This window comes from Populus nigra, chromosome 16 (genome assembly GCF_951802175.1).
Source record: "Populus nigra chromosome 16, ddPopNigr1.1, whole genome shotgun sequence".
NCBI classification, from domain to species: domain Eukaryota; kingdom Viridiplantae; phylum Streptophyta; class Magnoliopsida; order Malpighiales; family Salicaceae; genus Populus; species Populus nigra.
The window spans coordinates 4,354,843-4,370,914 of record NC_084867.1 but is presented as its reverse complement, the minus strand read 5'-3'; the positions used below and the strand labels follow the sequence as shown (position 1 = coordinate 4,370,914).

At 33.7% G+C, this 16,072-nt stretch overlaps 3 protein-coding genes across 3 annotated transcripts; all 3 read left to right on the top strand.

Annotated features, from left to right (window-relative positions):
• Positions 1-503: 503 nt before the first annotated feature.
• Positions 504-3,690, top strand: LOC133675908 (AP-3 complex subunit delta-like). Its single transcript, XM_062097461.1, has one exon. The coding sequence runs from the start codon at positions 671-673 to the stop codon at positions 3,569-3,571; it is 2,901 nt and encodes a 966-aa protein (XP_061953445.1). The 5' UTR covers positions 504-670; the 3' UTR covers positions 3,572-3,690.
• Positions 3,691-6,981: 3,291 nt separating this feature from the next.
• LOC133675710 (glycosyltransferase BC10-like) lies at positions 6,982-9,508 on the top strand. Its single transcript, XM_062097169.1, has 2 exons — positions 6,982-8,013; positions 8,491-9,508. Exons 1-2 carry the CDS (start codon positions 7,435-7,437, stop codon positions 9,124-9,126), a joined length of 1,215 nt encoding a protein of 404 aa, XP_061953153.1. The 5' UTR covers positions 6,982-7,434; the 3' UTR covers positions 9,127-9,508.
• A 3,811-nt stretch (positions 9,509-13,319) lies between these two features.
• Positions 13,320-15,770, top strand: LOC133676334 (glycosyltransferase BC10-like). Its single transcript, XM_062097998.1, has 2 exons — positions 13,320-13,999; positions 14,912-15,770. Exons 1-2 carry the CDS (start codon positions 13,448-13,450, stop codon positions 15,548-15,550), a joined length of 1,191 nt encoding a protein of 396 aa, XP_061953982.1. The 5' UTR covers positions 13,320-13,447; the 3' UTR covers positions 15,551-15,770.
• Positions 15,771-16,072: the final 302 nt, after the last annotated feature.

Sequence of the window (16,072 nt, the reverse complement as noted above, 5' to 3'; positions counted from 1 at the left end):
TAAAGTGCAAACCAACAATTAATCTAAATATCTAAATGAGATGATATTTTTTAATAATGCGCCAATTTATTGCAATAAAATTGGCTCTTTTAGAAACGTGATCATGTAGGTGCAATAAATTAGTGCATTATTGGAAAATTTATTTTTTAAAGTATTTTTTAAATTGCTTTTGGCCTGAAAAAATATTAAATTAATGCCTTTTTAATTTTAATTTATTGATATAAAAAATAAAAAAATTTTAATTTCTTTTATATATATTTTCAAATAAAAATATTTTTAAAAACATATTATACAGCGTTACAAACATCGTAAAGGACCTACAGGAGTAGGCCAGCAGTTAAGAATTATGAGTTGGTTATAAACTTTAGTCCCTGTAATTTAATGAAACTAATTGATTAATCCCTCTAGTATCAGAATTAAGTAAATAACCCAAATAGTCAAATACTATAGATCGTTTAGACAGTGGGACCCAATCCTAATAGATCCAATCAACTTCCTCCCGCAATTTCACTTCTCCAAAAAGAACACCAAACATTGGTTTTTTGTTTCCCCTAAAACACCATCAGACAAAACCAAAACCAAAACCAAAAAAATCCCTCCTTTTCAATTAATCATGCTTTCATGCAATCCATAAATCAAAACCCATCTCTAATTCTCCAAATCCTTTTCAATGGCATCTCCTTCTCTTATGGACACCCTTTTTCAACGCAGTTTAGATGACATCATCAAAGGTGTTCGTCAACAACAAAGTAGTACTGAATCCATTTTCATATCCAAAGTTATTGAAGAAATCCGTCGAGAAATCAAATCCACTGACTTGCAAACCAAATCCACTGCCCTTCAAAAACTCACTTACCTGAATTCAATCCACTTTATTGACATGTCATGGGCATCTTTTCATGCTATTGAATGCATTTCTTCTCCTACTTTCTCTCACAAAAAGATTGGTTATCTAGCGATCTCTCAGTCTTTCAATGAATCCACACCCGTTATTTTGTTGATTAGTAATCAACTAAGGAAGGATCTCAAGAGTAGCAATGAGTTTGAGGTGAGTTTAGCTCTTGATTGCTTATCTAGAATTGGAACTGTTGATTTATGTAGAGACCTTACGTCTGAGGTTTTCACTTTGATGTCTAGTTCTAAAGTTTTTGTTAGAAAGAAAGGTATAGGTGTTGTTTTAAGGCTTTTTGAGAAATACCCAGATGCAGTTAGGGTGTGTTTTAAGAAACTTGTTGAGAGTTTAGAGGGTAGTGATTCGCAAATTGTGTCTGCAGTTGTTGGTGTGTTTTGTGAGCTTGCTTCCAAAGACCCCAGATCGTATCTTCCATTGGCACCTGAGTTTTATAGGATTTTGGTTGATTCGAAGAATAATTGGGTGTTGATTAAGGTGTTAAAGATTTTTGCTAAGTTGGCTCCTTTAGAGCCTAGGTTGGCTAAAAGGATGGTTGAACCAATTTGTGAGCATATGAGAAAGACCGGGGCGAAGTCTTTGGTGTTTGAGTGTATTAGGACTGTAGTCACTAGCTTTACTGAGTATGAATCTGCGATGAAGCTTGCAGCTGCAAAAATTCGTGAGTTTTTGATGGAGGATGATCCAAATCTTAAGTATCTTGGACTGCATGCCGTATCTATTATGGCGCCAAAGCATTTGTGGGCAGTTTTGGAGAATAAGGATGTGGTGATCCAGTCTTTGAGTGATGAAGATCCTAATATTAAACTCGAGTCTTTGCGTCTAGTTATGGCAATGGCTTCAGAGAGCAATTTAGTGGAAACTTGCAGGGTTTTGGTTAATTATGCACTCAAATCTGACCCTGAGTTCTGCAATGAAATTCTTGGTTCAATTTTATCAACATGCTGCCGGAACGTTTATGATGTTATAATTGACTTTGATTGGTATGTGTCACTTCTTGGGGAAATGTCAAGGATTCCAAATTGCCAGAAGGGGGAAGAAATTGAGAATCAGCTAATTGATATAGGTATGAGAGTCAAGGATGTTAGGCCAGAGCTTGTTCGTGTTGGCCGTGACTTGCTGATTGATCCAGCACTGCTTGGCAATCCTTTTCTGCATCGGCTGTTATCTGCTGCTGCTTGGGTGTGTGGGGAATATGTAGAGTTCTCGAGGAACCCAGTTGAACTTATGGAGGCATTGCTACAGCCTCGTACTAGTCTCCTGCCTTCGTCAATAAGAACAGTTTACATGCAGTCTGCTTTTAAAGTCTTAATCTTTTGTATACGTTCTTACTTTTTGCAAAAGGAAGAAATGACGTCAGAAGTTTCAGATTTGGCTTCTAAAAGGGAATGCTCAGAAAGTTCTGATTTAGCAACAGACAAAGCTCTTGTCCAAAGTGATCAGGATGAAGGGTTCAATCCAAGGGAATCAAACCAATCATATGAAGATCCTTCTGTTTTAGATACTGGGGTTGGACAGACATCTACACCCGCATTCATGGAGGAAAAAAGTTTTATGCATGAATCTATTGTTAACCTGTTAAACTTGATGGAATTGGCGTTGGGTCCATTATCAGGCAGCCTTGATGTTGAAATACAGGAGAGAGCATGGAATGTGCTTGGATTTATTGAGTTGGTACGACAAGAATTTTCTAATCCACTGATTCGAAAGGAAGCAAATTTGGAGAGGGAAAAAGTGATTGCTTCCAGAGTTGTTGAATGGGTGCATGATGCCTTCTCTGAGGAGCTTGGTCCGGTCTCTGTAACTGCCCAGGATAGAGTCCTTATACCAGATGAACTAGTGCTTAAGGAGAATCTCACTGACTTGGAAGCAATCTGTGGAGGTGTAGAATTACCTTCACCTGGTTCCTTTTCTCTTACAAGTCCATATTATGGAGAAAGTGCTGGTTTTTCCGTCTCTAACCTCCAAGGCGAAGAAGATTCAGAACCATCAACAGAATCCACTTCCTTGCTTACAGAACACCGAAAGTGGCATGGGTTGTATTATCTCCCTTCAGAAAAGAATAAAATTCTCGCAAATGATTACCCCCCTGCCAATGACCCTAGTTCTGGCATTAACACGAATGATGACACTGAAGATTTAGTTAAGCTTGCAGACCAATCACTAGTCTCCAAGAGAAAGCCAAACCATGCAAAACCTAGGCCTGTGGTGGTGAAGTTAGAAGGAGGAGATGCCGCACCTGTCGTTTCCAAGAAACCAGAGCTCAAGGATGATTTACTTTCTGGCGCTATTCGTGATATACTTTTAGGTAATGAAGCCAAAGCTGCCTCATCACAAAGTAATCCATCTGATAAGTCATCCAGTAAGAGAAAAGGGAAGGCGAAGCATGTTATTCTACCTGACTCAAAAGAAAATCTAGCTGTCGGAGAACAGCCCAATCATGAAAATCCAAGTTCAAGGCGAAGCCAACACCGGGGTCATGGTAAAGAGAAAAGCAAGAAAAGTCGAGGGAAGAAGAATGGGGATGGAAGGGAAGATGATGGGGAGAAAGAAAGAGAGAAGATTAGAGATCACCATGGTAGACACAAAAGTCGACAAAGAGCTGATGCACCTATAAATGTGGTTGCACAAACACCGGATATTCCTGATTACCTTTTATAGCATTAATTGTTCAGATCAGTGCTGCTGTTAGTGACTGCTGAAGAGAAGTTGTTTGACTTCGTCCGTCCCATGTATTCAACCACCTTGAATGCTAAGTTTGGTTTCATTTTTTGGGTGTAGATCAGATATATTCATTTTTTGATTGGCTTTGTTGCTTTTTTAGTTTTTCTTTTTAATTCCGGGATTGCTTTTACATGCAAGACGACACTGTCAAAATGTAAATTGAAATGTTCAATTTGAGTTTGGCGAGAGAGAGAGAGAGAGAGAGAGAGTGCTTATATCCCTACAACAGCATTCGGTGTTAGCGCGCGTCTCATCTATCTTTTACTCTTGAATTTTGATTCTGAGCTTTGCAATGAATGAGAATTTATCAATCTGATCGTACTGTGAATACTTGCTGAGTGATCATGAGTAACATTCAAGTCAGGTGAGTGTCTTCGGGTAGAGCTTGGCTTGATTTATCTGCTCCTTGCGATTCTTATCTGGGAATACCACTAATTTGTGAGATGAAAACCATGGCCTCGCAGCAACCATTTAGATTTACCAGCCAATGATGGTATGCGCTGAATATTTGACATCTTTAATACTCCTTGCATGATTGTTCCAGTCTGCCATACATGCCTTCAGCTTGTTTTGATTGAAGTACCATCTGCTTCAAAATCGAAGTTCACATGCTTCTGATGCGGAATTGTCTCTTGATAGCTAATTTGAAGTTCGAAGAAGGATGGCTATTTTGAGCTTTGAAGAAAAAGTTTGCATCTTACACAACAAGAACGAGAAATATAAATCATAATGAGATTGAAAATTTTTTTTTGAAGAATTTGCAAGTTAATAAAATTTAATATGAAAATCACAAAAAAAAATAAGGCATCAATATGCAGCAATTTTAGATAAAATCTCATCATTAGATAAAAATTCATCAACCTTAAAATAATATTAACAATTGGTTTATGTAGTAGAAAACTAACCATAATTTAACTTAATAGACTTAAACTTGATAGGTAAATCTTAACTCGTTAAAAGCCTAAAATAGCTAAAATAATAAAATAAAATCCAACCCAAATAAACCTTTAAATGCTACAAGCCTTAAAATAAACTAAAAAATAAATAAATAATAGTCTAACTAATTAGAACAAGCCCAAAATTAAATTTTATAATATGCTTGTAGAATCAAAGCTTAACTTCAAATGAATGGTCCTTCTTTATTTTGATGAATTAGAAAGCTTATCATATATCACTAGAAAAATATGAATATCTACTTTTCATTGTAACTGAACCATTTCAAAATTCATTTTGTAACTCTAATTATGACTAAACTAGTAGCAAAAGGTCAAAACTAATATATTTGAATCTTTTTATTTTATTTTTTCTATAATATATGAATGCTCTTCTGCAAACCCTTCTTGAATATGAATAAAATTAATCAATATTTGTTCTTCACTCTTTAATATTCTCTCAAAATCCACTAAAAGCCTATGTATTTTAAAGAATTTCACTAAAAATTTTCTTGAATCTATTTAATCAAAGTCTTGTGACTGAATCCATTAAAACCAATAATGAATCTTTTGATATTAAAGTTATTATACCATCAGTTTATTATATGAGTTTTAGAACTTTTATGGTCCTATTTATTTTTACGTTTCAAAAATATTTTAAAAAAGATTAAAAAAATTTTATTTACTGTAAATTAATAATTTTTTAGTGTTTTTAAATCATTTATATTTTAATATCAAAAATAATTTTTAAAAAATAAAAAATTTTATTTTAATATATTTATAAGTAAAATATATTTTAAAAAATAATTGCAATTTCACTTCTAGACAGTAATAATGAGTTCCTTTTATTTCAAATTAAATTTGTGGGTTTCCGATCCAGCTTCAGAGAGGAAGGGAGGAGTACGGAGTACGTGATATTTCATGGATCCTGATTTCTGTGATTTATGTGAGCTGTCCTTGGAAACGAAAACTATGTTCCTCTTAGCATGTATTTATTGCAATTGTTTTATTCATCTATAAAGTTCATCGATCCTGAAGTTTGGCATTTTGACTTGTGTGTTTTTTAAACAAAAAGCCTATAAACTTGTTCAAATATTTTCACTTCCAATCATTGTAGATCCCAATAATAGGAACTGAGCAAGTCTGTAAGAATGACTCTTAAACATCCTGTTCATATGAAATGAGCAAGTCTTGTACAATGATGTGTGATCTTGCTTCAAGTATTCTAAGAAAGAAACCTTCTCTTGAAGGTGTCTTCTCATGTATGGTTTTGTGCAACCTGGTTCCAAGCTCTCGTACTGCCTATAAATTAGAGTTTAATCTACCATGGTTTCTGACGAGTGATGTAGTTACAGTCTCAGATTTGTTTTTTTAAAAAAACTAATTTATCTATTTCCATCTAATTTTTAGCAAGAACTCATTTCCCATCACTTTTAATAATCTACTCTTTATTTGGGAATGTGGTTTCAGATCCTTTGGGAATGGAGTGGTTGGTTTTATGTGATGAGATAAGCCCACCACTCTAGATCCAGCAAGGTTTTTTTGGTTTTTCTGCAAATATAAAGTGGGTAAGCGTGGAACTAAAGGATTGAAAGCAGGGAGTCAGAAAGGTCAGCAAATTTGGGCCAGAAATCTTCGCAGATGGGTGCAGACAGCATTAAAAGGCGATCCCCTTTATAAATTGAAGTTTCTCTTTTCCTTCATTGGGCCAGAAATAAGGTCTTTAATAATTCTATTGGCTTCCTCTAAAGGAGCTCGATTTGGTTGTCAATGTTTCATGGGTTGAGTGTTGTTCGATTCTCAACACCTTCCCTGAAGTTGCGTTTACTTGTCCTGCCTCAGTTTATCATAAATAAAAACCTAGTCTTTGTGGTCAAAGCACGACTGGTAACGATGTTAATAGCTTAGAGATTCAGTTTGGTATTCTGTTTAAAGTTTTCAAATTTATTTAAGAATACTTTTGAATTGCAAACATGCTATTAAAAAAATAACCAACCCGTGAGCTGCCAAATTTGCAGTCTTCGGAAATGATATGTAAAAAGCAAAAAGGAGTAATTTTTCTTCTCAAGAAAGCATTCTGTCTCCAGTAACATGGCTTAAAAAAAGGGTTCCAAAACAACGCACAGCTGTAATTTAGTGAAGCTTGGTTCTTTAAGCAAATGGAAGAATCTACATTTGATCAGATTAATACACTCGGAAACATCGTCAACTGGTCAATGGAAGAATCATGAGAAGAGTGGTAAGCAAGGGTCAACCTTTTTAGGCGTGTACTAATTGTCAAAATCTATCCAAGACCAAGACCAGCAGGACAGAGATGAATAGCCTGGTGCCAAATTACCAAATGTAAAGCCGTTTGGAAATTGACTTTTTAGGCGAGTCCTAATTGTCAAAATCTATCCAAGACCAAGACCAAGACCAGCAGGACAGAGATGAATAGCCTGGTGCCAAATTGCCAAATGTAAAGCTATTTGGAAATTGACTTTAGGTTCACAATTTTCTCAAATTTATGGGTTCACAACTTTGTTCATTGTATCCTTGCATCAAGCTTTAATGAAAGCAATGGGCTAATATGAGCTGTAGCTGCAGGGTCTTTACCAAGCGTGTTGCGCATATTTTTGAAGCTTATAGATTCACCAATGGCTGTCGGGTTTGAATTTCTTTGCTTTTTTGGTGGTGAATCTAAGCTCAATGTTCTTTGAAGTGTTTGAGTAAAACTAAAGAACTTGCATAGTACCATAACAAATGCATGTCATCTTAACTTTCGCTTCAAGTCTTTGAAGTCCTAGCGTCTATTGGGACTATTTTAACTTCTGTTCTTGCTATCCTCTCCATTCTGAGACAACTCTCTTCTCTAGGAGCGTGAAAGAAATGGGAAACGAGCAGCAACAATCATCATCAATTGCCAAAGTTATCAATTCCCATTTACAGTTAAGCCATGTCTTCCATTTCCTTTTCTTTGTTTTTGGTTTGTCCTTTGGAATCACTATCAGTTCATATTTGAAATGCTTCTTCGATTCACATGCTACCATGTTTTCTCTGACACTACCGCCACCGCCACAAGTACCGCCACCACCACAAGTGCTACCGCTACAACCACCACCACCACCACCACCACCACCACCACTAACAAAACCATTTCCACCACCAGCATCGCTACCAACCCTTTTACCCGATGTTAGGCCACCGCTTGTGCACAAAATGGATGATGACGAGTTGTTTTCTCGAGCATCAATGATACGAGGGAGTCAAAATTTTGGACGTGATCAACATGTCCGTAAAGTTGCTTTTATGTTCTTGACCAAGGGACCTATACCTTTGGCTCCTTTGTGGGAGAAGTTCTTTAGAGGCCATGAAGGGCTTTATACTATATATGTTCACCATCACCCCTCTTACAATGATTCAGTGCCTGAGGGTTCTGTTTTCCATGGAAGAAGAATTCCAAGCAAGGTGAGTCTTTTCCATCCTCTTGCTGATTTCTATGTGTGCATGTAAATAACAACCAGAAAAACAGGAAAGTAAAAGTGTTGACATGGTAGAATTATCAGTTTTCAAAATAGTTTCTCAAATTGAATAGCATAGAAAAATATCTGAAGAGTGTAGGTACAGGATAATCCCAAATTTGTATTTCTAATCCTAAAGAAATGGGACGAAATGAAAGCTAAATATATGAAGCAGCAGGCTGAAAAATTACTGAGACCTGTTTATTGATTTTCCTGAAATGAATTCTCTTGCATATAGCCTAAGAACACCACAGCAAAACTTTAGGATAGTTTACTCAATATGGTCTATGAATTATACCTTTAAGTTATATGATGGAATAGCCACCCTTCTATTATTCCAAGTGCAAGCTGATAATTCGAAATCAATTAGATCTTCTATGATGAAAAAACCTTTTTCTGATTCTTTTCCCATTATATATGTCAGCCTGTGGAATGGGGAAGACCGTCGATGATCGACGCAGAGAGGCGTCTACTAGCCAATGCCCTTCTCGATGTATCTAACGAGAGATTTGTGTTGCTCTCAGAAACATGCATCCCTATATTCAACTTCACAACAGTATATAACTACCTTGTTAATGCCAACGAAAGCTTCATAGGGTCATATGATGATCCAAGAAAGGTAGGGCGTGGCAGGTACAATCCGAAAATGCTCCCTGCAATCACCATTTCAGATTGGCGCAAGGGGTCTCAATGGTTCGAGGTACATCGGAAACTCGCCGTTGAAATCATATCCGATACCAAGTATTATCGCATCTTCAGCGAGCATTGTAGCCCTCCATGTTACATGGATGAACATTATATTCCAACGTTAGTGAATATTCGTTGCCCAGAACAAAATTCGAATAGGAGCATTACTTGGGTTGATTGGTCCAAGGCAGGTCCGCATCCTGGAAGGTTTGTGAAGCAAGATATTTCTGATGAGTTCTTGGATCGCATAAGGTTTGGTGAAAACTGCACTTATAATGGCAATGCTTCTTCACTGTGTTTTCTGTTTGCTAGGAAGTTCCTACCAGGCACTCTGCAGCCATGGTTGCAGCTTGCACCTACATTACTACATTGAAGATTACTCTACGATTATGGCATTGATGAAAATGATTTTAACCTTTCTTTTGAGTCATTTGTCAAGTGGTGACATTTTTTTTTTGTATGACCGATTAATTTGGTACTTGAGAGTGACCAACTTACAATTTACTTGGATCAGAATTTTGTTCAAGACCATGACTTTTTTATTATTGTTTTAGACAGAGACTGTGTCTTTTGTAATAAGATACAAGGTCACCTTAATTCCTGCAGGGTGCGAACAAGACTTGAGACTTGACAAAGTAACATGCATACTTAAATATGGCGATTTCTTTTACATTCTTAGTATTTTAACAACTATACTATACAATTTGTTTAAGATATTTTGTATATAATTCTTTTATTCGTGTGTTGTTCATAAAGTTGTATCTTTAATCTTTTAATTTACAAAGTTATTATGTTATAATTAGGTATGCATGTTACTTTGTTAGATTTTATCTTTTTTGATGTTAACTCGGAAGATAGGAATTTTAGAACTACAATCAAGATTAAACACAATTCAAGAAAGTTAAAATTATATTAAAAAACCCGATTTAATGATTATCTAAACCAAGAAATCATAATTATTGGATAAAAATCTCCACCAATTATAAAAAAAATATAAATAAATAAACCCTTATATCTTCAATTTTTTTTGTAATATCAAGTTATGAAAAAAAACAAATTGCAATTTCTTTTCTTCTTCTTAAACTTTTTCTTTAATAGTTGCCTCAATTCAATAATTGATAAACAAGAACAAAAAAAAACAAAATTTTAAAATAAAACATGAACAATGGCATGAAAAATTTAAAGATAGGTAAAACATGATTTTAAATATAGGCCCTGATATCAACATATGCAAATTCAGAGGATAAAAACTCTAAAATCCATAATCAAGATTGAATACAACCCAAGAAAGTTCAAATCAGATTGAAAAGAACTTAACCCAACAGTTACATGAACCAATAAACTATATTTATTGGATGAAAACACAAAATTATTAATTATAAATAATCAAGAATTATAATATAAAGATGAATGTCACAAAGAAGTAATTTTTGATAAGTTTTGAAGAGTTTAATGAAAAACCAAGAGAAACAACCTTGCACACACAATATTCTTTCTGAAATTAAAATATCAAAAAATCTAAATAAAATATCACATTATTTTCTGTATAATTAAATATCCTAAATAAGGATAGAAAAATAAAATAAAATTCTAAATAAAAAAAAAGATCTTAAATCAACAAGGAAAATTTTGCAAATCTTAAATAGTAACTTCCAAGCTTTATCACAAAGCCTTTCTAATGTCTGATTGGTATTAAATTTTAACCTTATATAAAATAATAACCTTAGAATCTTTTCGAAAAACTTTATTTTTGATCCATTAGTCAAATCAGAAGTTATACTCATTACCATAAAATATCATGTCACGAAAATAAATCCAATATGCATGCCTCAAGCCCCCAAGAACTAACTTCTTCCTTTACATAGATTACATTCATTAAAGTCTCATTTTTCTTGTTGTAATCTTGAAGCTTGACTTGACCTTAATATTTTGAATTAGCCTATTGAATATCTTTTTAATCTTCTTGGTCTTTGACCTTGAAATTGATCCAATCATTACTAGAAAATTAATAAATACAAATAGAAGTACCGACAGAAATGTTTTGTCAGTAAATTATAGTGAATTTTACCGATAAAAATATTCTCTCGATATATACTGAGAGAATTACAGTCGGGAAAAAAATTTAAAAAAAGCCAAAAAATACAATGACGTGTTATATATATCAATGGAAATACTGATGGAATTTATTCCGTCAGTAAAATTATTGGTAAAATGTTAACACTGTTCATCATGTCAATTACAAAGAAAATCACCAACGAAAAATTCCATCGATATTTTCCATAGAGCTCTGAAACTGTTCACTTTCTAATTGCATTGTTAATTACTTGTTCTTTACAGACAAAATCATTGACGAAATGAAAAGTTGTCGGTGTTATTTGACGGGTTTCTGAAAAATTGTGATTAAGTTGAAATTGTAAATTAAATATTACAGACGGAATCACCGACGGATTCAAAAGTCATTGGTGATATTTGGTGGTTTCAAAAATATTTTTATTAAATTGAAAATTTAAATTAAATATTACTGACGTAATTACCGACAAAATAATTAAAAATATTAATATTTAATTATTCGTCAGTAAAATACCCCAATAAAAAGTTTAGAATCCCTAATTTCACAATAGACGAACCTCCTTTCTTCTTCTTCTTCTTCTTCTTCACATGTAAAAAAATTGACATCCCTTTCTTTTTCTTCTCTTCTCTCCTCTCCTCAACTCCTTCTCGTCTCCTTCATGCTCAGGCATGTCTTCTTCTCATTTCTTCTTTTCTCTTCTCAGTTTTTTTTTAATTAATATACTTTACGAATTTGTTTCTTTTCTCTTCTCAGCTTCACTTGCAACTACATTAAGGTAAGTTTTTTTTTCTCCTTTTTTCATGTTTTTTTTCACTATATTTGTTATTTTATTTTATTTTTAATTTTTTTTTGTTCTCAACAATTGTATGAATGTTGTTGTAGGATTTTTTTTTTCATATGAGATCAATTTTTAATTGATTTATTTATAGGATTTTTAAATTTTTAGCAATCGCAACTTCATTTTTTTCATATGAATTTTTTTTAGTTGAATTTTTTTTTTTGTTATTTATTTGTTGCAAATTTGTTTGAGTTGATTTTCTTTCTTTTTTCCAAGCAACTTAGTTTTGAGTATTATAGAGTGTTGATTTATATTAATTTAATTATTTTATAGTTTTGTAAAATAGATTTTTTAAAAAATATTTTTAAATAATGACCGATAGAACTACATACAGTTTTTTCCAAGTAAAATACTGATGGAATGAAGCAGGTAATTGTTTTTTGCACTTTTTCCGTCAATAAATCCATCGGTAATAATATTTTTTTATTACCAACGGATTTACCGACGGATAAAAAATTACGAACGAAAGATTTACCAAAGGAGCATTTTCATCTCTGTTTCCGTTGGTAAATTAATTACCAACAGAATGATAGTACAAATACCGACAAAAAATTCCATCGATAAATATAAAGATTATGGTAGTGATTAGGCACCTCTAATGAATCCTTTAATGATGCATGTTAATTATCATCAATAACTTTATAAGTTTAAAAATTAAAGATACAATTTTATGAAAAACACATGCATGAAAAAAATATATACAAAATATCTTAAACATATTGTTTAGTATACTTACTTGTTAAAATACTTAAAATGTAAACGAAATGTATATTACATTGCTATCAAGGATTGAATCTTTTACCTTTATGGTTTTATTGCTGATTATTTGGTGCAAATAAATTGATTGAAATCGATCTCTCAAGATTTCAATAATATTACCAGATCTCAAGATTTCAATAATATTACCTTGACTAGTTGTACTACAAATCAAATTCCATGAACTAGAAAATCATACTAAAAAATATCTCTATGAAAAACTTGAACATAAGCTTTAGAATAACTAAAGAATAACATAATAGAAAATGTAATTAGAAAAAAGGAAGGTGAAAAAATTTTTATTTTTTTTTACAAAATATGTCATCTTCAATTATTTTTTATACTGGTTTTTTGAATCAAAATTGATACATACTAAAATTAATTTTCATTATTTTTTTAATCACCCATCATAAAAATAAATATTTGATAATTTTTTCTTTAAAAACAAATATTTTTTTAAATATAAATTGTTCTTATTCGGACTATTTAATCATGGGTTGAAAAAACACTAATTATTTATGGGCCTAAATGTTTTTTAGTAAACCAAAGGCCCTAGGACTAGGCCATGATGAGCCGAGCGATCTAGGGCCTCTCCAAGTCTCCAATTGGGGTGAATATTAATATCTTTAATTTATGAAGTCATAAAAGCGAAAGAAATGTGTAATTAATTGTAACATGAAGAATTGAAAATTGTAATTAATGCTGTTATTATAATAATAAATATTGACTTAGTAACAGCCCCCCTGGATACAAAACAAATCAATGGCTAGGAATTTGTTTAAAATTAAAAGTCTTACGTGTAAGTAGATCACTCAGTAACTCAAAATTAATATCAAACAGGGCACTAAGTTCTGATATATAGGATACAGAGTGGTCAAGATTATTTGAAGAACCTCCTGAGAAGCCAACGGCAATTTCATTTCTCCCCGGAATAAACATCCATTAAGACCTTCATAAAAAACTCCGGCCGTTACAATTCATTCCATAGTACATATCTAACTCTTCCTCAACATCCCCACTCTTTATACAATGAAGGATACCGACGATCAGCAGCTACGCCCACAAACCTCATGGAAGCTCCAAGTGCACCTCCAGAACTTCATCTTCTATTTGCTGGTCTTTGGCTGTGGCTTAGCCTTTGGTATCGCACGCACTTCCTATATCAGAGACATTTCTTTCAACTTTCAACTCGACCAATTCTCTAACAATCGAACCAACACCTCCCTATCCAACTCCTCCTCATCTTCTCCCTTCATTACAATCGACAGAAACAGAACTGGCCGAATCGGACTCGAAGAATTCTTGAGAGCGCCTAACGTTTCTCATGATATGAACGAGGAAGAATTGTTATGGAGAGCATCAATGGTTCCTCGTCTACCCAATTATCCGTTCCAGCTAGTCCCCAAGGTTGCCTTCTTGTTCTTGACCAAAGGGCCTATGCCTTTAGCTCCGCTGTGGGACTTGTTCTTTAAAGGGCATCAAGGGCTTTATTCAATTTTTGTGCATTCCAATCCATCCTTCAATGGAAATTATACAGAAGAGGAAGATTCTGTGTTTCGTGGCAGGAAGATCCCAAGCAAGGTCAGTTTATTTTGTATTCATTCCATTAGTTACTTAAAACATATAGAATTGTTACTTCTTCTTCTTATAATATAAAGAAAATGCCAAGGTGATAGTCATGGCTACTAGCTAGCGATAGATCATATTAATGTTGACAAATCAGTTTCCATAGAAAGTTGGAATATATATTGCCCTTTTTTATATAGAAATTATACAACATCATTTGATTTAGTAAGGTTTTCTATAATGAAATCAAATTATTTCAAAATTAATATATTATAAGTAAAAATTAATGAAATGAACAGTGTAATCTATTACTAAAAAAAATCCCAATAAGATATATCATTCAACAAATATATTTTTGACAGATTCTCTGTATGACGAAGACAATGAGAAATGTTATTAATTGATAATATATAAAAATATATTTTTATATATAACTAGATTGTATTTAAAAAAGCTATATCGAAAGATCTTGCTACGCAAAAATAATATTAAATGCAATGTTTTTATATAGAAATCATACAACATCATTGTTATTATATAATGCAATTAATTGTTATTAATTAATAATATATAAAATAAAAGCCAAATAATATACAAGTTCACTCCATGCATTACTTTGATTCTACTCCTTTTCCAACTGAGAAGAAAATTCGACCTTTCTCCGTTCCACGTTCTCTCATTCCTTTCTTCATGGGTTTCTTTTGTTTTTTTTTTTTTTTTTGGCAAAAGATGCCATGATAAGAGTTGGGATCAACCATAAAGCAATGAATACTGAGTGCCCACCTGATTTTATTCAATACCAGGCTTTGCAGTTTAGCCTTCAATTGATAAAGAAGACCCAAGAAATGTCAAAAAGCTCTTCTTTGCAATCAATGATCTATCTCCAATACACCTCAACTAATAAGGATTTATTTTTCATGAACGCAGGAGGTACAGTGGGGAAAGTTTTCAATGGTGGAAGCAGAGCGTCGTTTACTAGCTAATGCTCTACTGGACTTCTCAAATCAACGTTTTGTTCTCCTATCAGAATCATGCATTCCCTTATTCAACTTCTCAACCATCTACAGTTACTTAATGGGCTCGACAACAACATTCATCGAGGTTTACGATTTACCCGGCCCCGTTGGCCGCGGCCGATACAACCATAGAATGAGGCCTGTAATTCAGCTCGACAAATGGCGAAAAGGCTCCCAGTGGGTCGAGATGGACCGTCAGCTTGCGGTGGAGGTAGTATCCGACCGCAAATATTTTCCAACTTTTCGGAAATTTTGCAAAGTCTCTTGCTACAGTGATGAGCACTATTTGCCAACATTTGTTAACATGAAGTCTCGGAAGAAAAATTCAAACAGGAGTTTAACATGGGTTGACTGGTCAAGGGGAGGACCTCATCCTCGTAAATTTGGGAGACTGGATATTACTGTTAATTTTTTGGAGAGGTTGAGAAAATGGAGGCAATGTGAGAACAATGGAAGATGGACTAATATTTGCTACTTGTTTGCAAGAAAGTTCACTCCTGCTGCTCTGGATAGGTTGATGAGATTTGCTCCGAAGGTCATGCAATTTTAGCTCATTTCTAACATTTTCTTTTTTATTATTATTATTAGTTTCATGTAAAGCACCATTCGTTGATATTTGTCTTAATAAACTTTGAGCACAGCCAGAAATGCTTCAAGCAAAGGCTTTCCATTTTATATTTATTCTAAAGAGTTCTTTGTTGGATGCAAATCTGTAACTGACAAAACATATAGCAGCTGATAATGCGTTTCTGTATTCACAGAATTCAAATCGTCTTGAATTCCTGATGCATATTCAGGTCATATGGTTCTCTGCTAGCCAGACTTGTTGATGTTCTGCTTCTGTTCAGTGTTTGCTCATGTTGGTATTATGAATATTTTGTGTTCGAAGATCATTCTACTTTTAAGAGTTAGTTTCCCGTTTCAACTTTTCTAGCCTGGAACTAGGCCTCAGCCTGCTTTTTCACAACTGGTTAATGGTTTCACAGGAGTACAGCCTCCAGAACAGGTTGATCCAAAAAGATGTCTAGCAAATGGTGAACAGATAGATAAATCTAAAGAAATGGATTTTCCA

Coding starts and splice junctions, on each gene's coding strand:
- LOC133675908 (XM_062097461.1), top strand. CDS start 671: ATGGCATCTCCTTCTCTTATGGACACCCTTTTTCAACGCAGTTTAGAT.
- LOC133675710 (XM_062097169.1), top strand. CDS start 7,435: ATGGGAAACGAGCAGCAACAATCATCATCAATTGCCAAAGTTATCAAT. Junction 8,014..8,490: donor GAAGAAGAATTCCAAGCAAG/GTGAGTCTTTTC, acceptor TATATATGTCAG/CCTGTGGAATGGGGAAGACC.
- LOC133676334 (XM_062097998.1), top strand. CDS start 13,448: ATGAAGGATACCGACGATCAGCAGCTACGCCCACAAACCTCATGGAAG. Junction 14,000..14,911: donor GCAGGAAGATCCCAAGCAAG/GTCAGTTTATTT, acceptor TCATGAACGCAG/GAGGTACAGTGGGGAAAGTT.